This window comes from Anarrhichthys ocellatus, unplaced genomic scaffold, assembly GCF_004355925.1.
Source record: "Anarrhichthys ocellatus isolate YVR2014 unplaced genomic scaffold, GSC_Weel_1.0 scaffold28, whole genome shotgun sequence".
NCBI classification, from domain to species: Eukaryota; Metazoa; Chordata; class Actinopteri; order Perciformes; family Anarhichadidae; genus Anarrhichthys; species Anarrhichthys ocellatus.
In genome coordinates, this window is record NW_022280058.1 from 4,351,340 (window position 1) to 4,359,565 (window position 8,226).

The 8,226-nt window shown below is 40.2% G+C and overlaps 1 protein-coding gene across 2 annotated transcripts in view; it reads right to left on the reverse strand.

The window, feature by feature from the left end:
- Nucleotides 1–2,254: 2,254 nt before the first annotated feature.
- The window catches only part of hhip (hedgehog interacting protein), a 34,422-nt gene continuing 28,450 nt past the window's right edge, over nucleotides 2,255–8,226 (reverse strand). For both annotated transcript variants that reach the window (XM_031863157.1, XM_031863158.1), the window contains exons 12-13: nucleotides 5,049–5,197; nucleotides 2,255–4,832 (exon numbers count right to left, since the gene is read on the reverse strand). In XM_031863157.1, coding sequence (XP_031719017.1) covers nucleotides 4,636–4,832; nucleotides 5,049–5,197 — 346 coding nt within the window. In that variant the 3' untranslated portion in view covers nucleotides 2,255–4,635. The remainder of the gene's footprint in view (nucleotides 4,833–5,048; nucleotides 5,198–8,226) is intronic.

Sequence of the window (8,226 nt, forward strand, 5' to 3'; positions counted from 1 at the left end):
TACAGAAAAACAAATTGTTCACTTTCCTCTGATCGAGCAGTAAACAAATGACGTGTCTCTTTTTAAAGCCAAGGGCTATTGTTCTTTCCTGTTTTTTCCTGTCTCCTCCTGCTACCCTATAAGTATTGCTTGTGCTGACTCTTTCACTCATGTATACAATATTATAGCATGCACTTCCAGCCATCTCAGTCCTACAAATATTTGGTATACAGGCTCCTCATGTTTATTCGAAGTACTGGGTTACACTGTTTGGGAAAGATAGCCAGACAAGAGCCCTTTGGGAAGGAAAATGAAAACTATTCCAAATGAAAAGTAATGATTCATGCCGCAGATAGTGTATAAACTCAAATATACGCTGGAACTCACAGCACTATTGGACAGTTCCACTTTATGCAATTTTGATTGGATCCGAACAGTGCATAGACAACTTAGTATTGCATTACTCTAAATATGGCAGTGTGTGCACTTGTGTGGATGTGTGAGTGAGACCAGAGTGAGGTGGGTGGTCTCCACTCACTATCAGTATACAATACAAAGCCTCAATGGTATTTTGAGAAGGAAATTAATATTGCCATCAGCAGTGGCTCTTGCGTGTGTGCCTCCATGCGTGAGCGTGTTTTGCGTACTTCTGAAAAAACAGAGCGGAGAATTTCCACTTCAAATGAGGACATTTTTTTCAGGCTGAACTTTGAGCGATGCCATGACGCTGCATGACGACATAGCAGCCACCTCCGCTCTCTCCTCACTGTCAACTCCGCAGGCAGCTTTTCCATTCAAGCAGAAGTTAAAGGAAAACCCTGGGCCTGTTGCCACATTGGCCCAAGTTTAAATTAAACATTTTCTCAACATCCTTCTCTTTTTACCTGGCTGGAGAACAAACCATCAGTGGAAATGTTGCAGCTGACTTACCAAAAATGAGACCATTCTCGCTATGGGTCCGCAACCACGAACAGGGTTCTTATACATTAAATTACCATCCCATGGAGACAGATTACGCCTCGACTAAAATTTTAGGTAAAGTTTTGTTTTACGGCTCTGTAATTTCTCAATATTTCCTCATACTCAAGTTAGAGAAAAGGTCAATTGCTTTTTTTTTTATTCTTTTGTTGGTGTTGCCCTTTTTTTATATAGATATCATATAGTGAGAGTATAAAGACAGACATGTTTCAGACACAGTACACGTTTGGATAATACACTTTTTTAGCTTTCTTGCTGAGAGTTAGAGGAGGAGACCAATACTATTCTCCCACCTGTATGATAAATATATACATCGTCATCTAGCGACCGTTTAGCTTAGCTCAAAACGACGGCAAACAGGGATAAACGGCTATCCTGCACCTGACCAAGACAAAGGAAATAATCCACCCCAGTGCTTTCAAAGCTCAATAATAAACATGTTACATTGTATAATACTATTAAACTATATTTTTTGTAAAAATGACAAATTGTGTTATGTTCTGGACTATGTTTTGGCCTGGAGCAGTGACTTCCTGGAGTGTCCTCTTGCTGGCAACTTCACTGTGACAACAAGATTTTACAAAAACCGAAGTAAACAAACAAGATAAAACATGTTAATCAGTGAGTTTAAGAGGTCTTAGTAGGCAGATTTTTATCATATATTTTTTTAACCTTTGGACAGAGCCAGAATAAAGTTTCCCCTGTCTAGTCTTTATGCTCAGCTAAACTAAGATAAAAGTGGTATTGATCTTCTCATCTTACTTTCTGTGAGAAAGCAAAGAAGCACATTTCTCAAAATGGTGAGCTATTCCTTACTCAAGGACTTCTCCTAAATGTTGATTTCAAAGTTGGGACTGAAAGTTGATTCTTTGTTTTGAAAACAGCAGTTGACAAATCAATCTCGCCACGAGCTTCACTATTAGCTGTTCCGCAGCTTTCGATCATATCACATGATCTTTCTTAGCAGATGTAGATGTTGCCCAGTTTAGATAAGCCCACAAAGAAGCATAACAATTTTAAAATTTAACATCTACATTTCCATCACAGCTGGGCAACTGCTGATGAAGGTCATACGATACTATCAAAAGCTCCACAGCAGCTAATAGTGAGCCTGGTGGTGCGACTGTTTTATTAACAATTAAACGTATATGGAGAAATGTTATATGAATTTACTTTTTTTCCAAGGAAATTTCTAATTTTACAATAATTAAAGTAGCATGAAATTGCATCAGAAATTATTAGGAAATCTTAACTTTACCATATTTTACTAAATACCAAAAACAAAGAGAGACACATATTTCCGACATGCTATAAATTTTAATAGACATATTGATATTTCTGTAGAGAAACAAAGTTATCCCTAGTTTTATTTACAATACAGGAATACAAAAAGAATTGTCACATACAGTACAATGGTAAAAACAACATAAAAGAACTTAAATAATTATTTTATTTGTGTAACTACTTAAATAATGAAAATGGTTATTCTATTCACACCACGCCGTCTCAGCAGCTACAATGCAACTTTCACATTAAGTGCTAAAAGAAATGATAATTTTCCATTTTACAGCATGAATTCCATTTTGACCAGGTAGTTGATTTATTTCAGCAAACACAAGCGAGTCGGGAGATGAGGAACAAATACATCTTTAACGGACACTGAACTTCAATTAACCGGGATACTTGGAAACTTGTTTTTCAAAATGAAAGTTGGGGGGAGAGCAAAACTGCAAATGTTTGCTTTCAAAACCGTTAAACACAATGCCATGATGGTTCTGTCAAGACTCCTACTATGAATTCAAATGACAAAAGTTCAAAGGTGGAGTTTATGGAGAATATGGGAAAGAATGTATGTGTGCTGCATCTGTATGAACTTCTGTCTGGCATCTGAAAAGACACAACACATTAATGTGGCTCCAGACCATCCCAGTCTGTGTTCAACTGTTTGACCAGAAGCAGGAGTCAGATGTTCATTAGACGTTCAATCGACATTATCTCCACGAGACAGATCATTAGTGTAATCTTAAATCTGCTCTCCGCAGAGAAGATCTGCGTCTGACCGTGAACTGCTTCCACAAAGACTTGGTGGCCTGACGTGCCGTTTGATCATCTGACAACAGAGACACATTTCTGACAGTGGTAGTGAAACCAGATGAATTAGATGGACTCCGCCAACTGCTCCGAATTACTCTCTGCAGGCACAGACATGCATTACTTTTACAGTAGGGGGGGGGGGGGGGGGGGGGAGTAGAAACAAATAAAATACTTGTCCTCACGTGTCTTTCTTAACAGAGGAAAAAGCTGCATATGTATAAGTACAAGAACATGAAATGACATGAACTGACAAGCTTAGTGTAAAACTGCTTTCTATAAACACCATTCTCTCCCATATATTATTACGCTTAAAAAAATAAACCCTCCTCTATGATAACAATAGTAATGCTATAGTTTTTTTTTTTTTTGTTTTTTTGCAATGCTAAGTAGTACTTAGGTAAGCTCTATTGGAAATATACATCACTGCGCTATCTCTTCCCTTTATAGTTTTGAGTTCGGGTTCAATTTCAGTGTGTGACGCCATGAAAGGAGTTTGATAAATGATAACCGTGATAGTGTGGTGTGTAAATGTGGATGTTAAACTACTCTCATTGCGCTTTTAATAAATGTTTTAATTCATTTTGAATAATAAAGTGAAACAAAAAAATGAATACAGTGCATGAGAGCCAGAAACTCTGTTCAGATTGTATGAAACTGGCTTTGACAAAACGTTCTCACTTAGTCGTTCTTATTTCTGTGTCGGTGACAGTCCTCTGTTGTAGATCCACTCTGTACATTGATAGCAAGTGAATGTTGCAAAACAAAGTATACACACTGTATACTGTTATAGCTTTTTTTTATGACAATGTGCCCACAAACTAAATACAACATCTTAAGTGAGACGACACGGTTCATCTCTCTTGTATTAGTGCCTTTTAAATAGTATAGCACAAAGCACTGCAGGCTCTATAGGACCCACGACTCTCATAGACTTCAGAGGTGCAGAGTGTTCCTTCAAAGTCTGTGTATCTGGACATTTATTTTGAATGGACCATGAGCATAAATTGGATCTGGAGCCACTCTGCTCCTTAAAATTTTGAACCCTTAAAGAACCCCTGAACAATCAACTGTCTCCGCTGAAACGCCTCAAACTCCATTTTTCGAGGGGTCTTAATAAAGCAACAGATGGCCCCTGAAGAGATCCAAAGTCTTGGGTTAAAATGGTCTGTTCCTGTGGAGTCAGCCGTGAGTGAGCATTTTCTGAACGAGACAGGAAATGTCATAGTGGATCTTCCATAACTTGGCCATGCTTATCAATCATCTCCTCTGCTGTCTGCAGGTCTCTCCGAAGTGTGAACACGGCTTGGATGCCAGGCCTGGTGCTCAAGAGCATGTAGCTTATAGGCAAAAGAGGATGAGTCTGGTATGGTGAAGAAGACAAGGATGTAAAGCAGTCTGATGGGGATCCTGTGTGTATTTATGTGTCTGTGTGTGTGTGTGTGTGTGTGTACACATGCCTGTGTGGGTGTGAGGGAGATTAAGAGGCCATATTAAAGACACCTCGTTAAGAGTCTGCTGGTGGTGGTAGGTAGATTTGTGTCGACTTGAGGATGAGAGCGGGGAGAAGCCCCCCTCTGCGCATCCCTATACGATATAGCTGGTCAGGTCTAGGAGGTACGAGGTCATGTCAATGATGTGGTCGAGTATGCCGTCTTTCTCCTGGTCGTTGGGCATGCCATGCTCACTCTTCTCACACTGGGCCCCAGAGTAGCCGCTCTTACACAGGCACTTGTTGGGCTCCATACACACTCCTCCATTGCGGCAGGCTGGTTCACACTTGGCTGGAGAGAGCAGAAAACACCAGTGGTCAACAGTTAGGTCAGAAAAGATGAGAAAAAAACAGAAGCCGGTGCTCTGTTTCATTCTGAATTTAAAATCAAATACATTTTTGAATATCGTGGCAGGCATGTTGTGCATTAATGAACCCCGTTGAAACATCTGTAAAGGAACAACACATGGATGTTTGTCGACATAACAATCTACTTAAAGGCACTCACCAATTCGGCAGAAGGGTCCCTCCCAGCCGGGGCTGCAGCAGCACTTGCCAGTAGGAGTGCAGTGTCCGTTCTTACAGTGTCTGGAACAAGCTGTCATCAGCAGCTCTGGAGGCTCCACCTGACGCTGGCACTCTTTCGGGGCATGAGGTCTGTAACAGTTGTTAGAAGGAGGGAAAGTCAATATGTGGGCGACACAAGCGTCACATGGCATGCTAACAAATTACAGAAAGTAGGGCGAGGCATTCATTTTATACTATATTTAAATAAAGTCACACCTTGATAACATAATGATATACTTTGTAATTGTGACACAAAAGCAATCCCTCAATCAAAGCCATTCAGGGAACATCATTTGTCAACATTGGTTTCAAGACAATTTCATTAACACAATCTAAAATGTTGGCAGTGACATTAAATTACATTCAACTTCATTGTTGTAGTACTGTACTGGGGCAACGAAATTAAGTTTCACTTCAGGAACCTTTAGATCTTCAGTCTAACATTCACCCAACTGAGATATTTTGGCTTGTAGACACAATACAAATAGGGGGTATATGATAACAGAATTTTAGGAATGCTTAGACATCTCACAGTAATTCCCAACTCCTGTAATTGAGATCTAAAATATTGTAGGTTATCATTCAAGCAGTCTACTAGGGAGGGAGTACAAAACATTAACATTTGTTCCCTCTAAGTTAAGGGTTAAGTCTTGCCCTCTTTATTTAGATCAAGTTAAATGTTGAGCCTACATCCAATAATCACACAATGACATATTTGATGTTGAGTCACGCCACTCTTTACAATCCTGAATCCTCAAAGAACCCCTAAACAATGTACCGCCTCCGCTGGAATACCTCAACATTTTATTTTGGGAACAGATGAATCCAATAATAATGTCTGTTCTGAAAATAATTATAGCCGTAAACAGGGTCCTATTGATTTATCAAAGGCAAGCAAAGTGCGGTGTCAAGGTGTGCATTTATACAGTCACTCCATGTTTTCCTTCTTCTTATGTCTGCTTTTAGGTACACTACGTCTACAAGTCTGTTATGAAGTTAGACGAGCCTTACAACAACAAACATCAGTTCTTATTTTCCAGACCACCACAGTTTCCACAGTTGCGTGCAAAATGAATCACTTTTCTTTAAAAAGCCTGCTAAGACACAAACAAAGAGCAGGGACGGGGCAAAACAAAACCCTCATTAAACTCTTACTGGCTGAGTTACACAGTAATACTATGATACTATGATTTATGGCAGTACTGTACGAAACATGTTCTATTTATACATCCATCACTTCATTTTGATGTATCATGACAGCTGTAGCAATGTGTTTACTGTAAAGCTATTTTTGAATGTTACAACAGGAAGGATCAACACATCTGCCATCACATGTTGTGTCTATGATCTCAGATGATCGGCAGGGCCTTCAGCATTTGTTGAGATGATGCACATTCAAAAGTATGCATTTAACATCTGTAGCAAGATAAATATACATGTATATATATGTCAATACATTTTCATTCATCATTCATGTGTTGACGGCTTTTCTGTATGTTCTCAATTTGTGAATCCACTGTCGAAGATGGATGTAAACCGTACAGCAGGAAGAATAACTGTGTCAAGTGTGGTGCGTTTATTGTTTAGACTTGTTTTCCATAAATTCTCCATACTTGAAGAACAAAACAACGCATACATGCAGGGTTAACACAGGGCTCTTGACGGTATAAACATCATTTGGAAAAAAAGACGTACACAAACACAAACATCTCTACACCATATGTGTCAAGTCTGAACACCAAAGAGACATATTGTGATCATTCCACATTAAGACAAACATCCAGACACGCACATCAGCAAATGGGCTGAAACTGATTTATTTCATATCACACTCTACAAATCTGGAAATAATACAGTGCGTAATCACGTTCGAATGTGAAGCGTCTGTTAGTGCCTGTTGCCCACACACATTTGTCTGTGTGTGCATTTGTAAAAGAGAGACAGGGAGAACTATGGATGTGTAAACAGTTCTGCTGTACTGAGGTAAAAAGCTATTGAGGCAACACAATTTGCTGAGGGAAGGACACACACTCATACACACAGACTGGGTAACTGGACTCCTGTAGACTAATGCTTCTATGAGGGCTGAAGAGCATCAGAAGTGAGGTCAGTGTGTATATATGTAATGCTTCGTCCATGGGAGAGCAGACCTCATCAATCATGGCTGGAGAGCAAATGGTCAATCAGCATTAGCAACCAAGACTAGATGGAGTTCAGGACCTACAACCAGGGTCATCATTTTGTATATTAAATCGGAAAGCAGCAATGTTTAAAATGTACGGTATTACAGACATAGCTAACTGTGCATTCACTCTGACAGCTCTCAGTATTCTGCAGTCAGGGAATTTTAATCGAGTTTGTTGAGTCACACCTGTCCTGACCTTCAGTAGTTGGGTAAATATAATATTTGTTTTACCTATTGTACAGGAATTACTGTGTGGGAAGACACATGTTTCAGCTTTAAATAGAGTCTGTCAGTTGTTAGACAAATGACTGCAACTACAATGCTGTGTGGTGATAACTGTATTTATTTGACTGTGCTAGTGTTTACTTCCTAGTTTAAAAAATGTGTTGCAAATGTTCTGACAGACACACTGACTCAATGGCACTGTGCAGTGACAATACTGTGACTGTGTGAGTTTAGGTTGCTTTAAATTTGGATGATGGAGGGGGGGGAGGGGGGGGGTTGATTCCCATGCTCCCATCAGCATCCAACTCCAGACTCCATCCGTGCTGGCTTTTGTTGTTGCAGGCTGCATGCAGTTAAAAAAGAGCGAAGGAGGGAAGCAAACAGAAAGAGAGGGAGAGAGAGAAAGAGTAAGAGTCCCTGGAGGATTGGGGGGTGTGTAGCTAACACTGTTAATAGCAGGCAGGGGTCAGCAGCGCTACTAAACAGTCTGTACGACTGCCAGGGTGGCTGTGAAAACAGCACCTGCTGGTAGCGCCACTTGACAAAGGCAGCTGGGTCAACAGCCACTGTGGGAATTTATCAACTTTGGGAGGGGTGGTGTATGTGTGAGAGCAAGGGAGTGGGAGAAGGGTGACAGTGCTCGCACATGAGGTAGTTACATGGACAGAGAGAGAGAGAGAGAGAGAGAGAGAGAGAGAGAGAGAGAGAG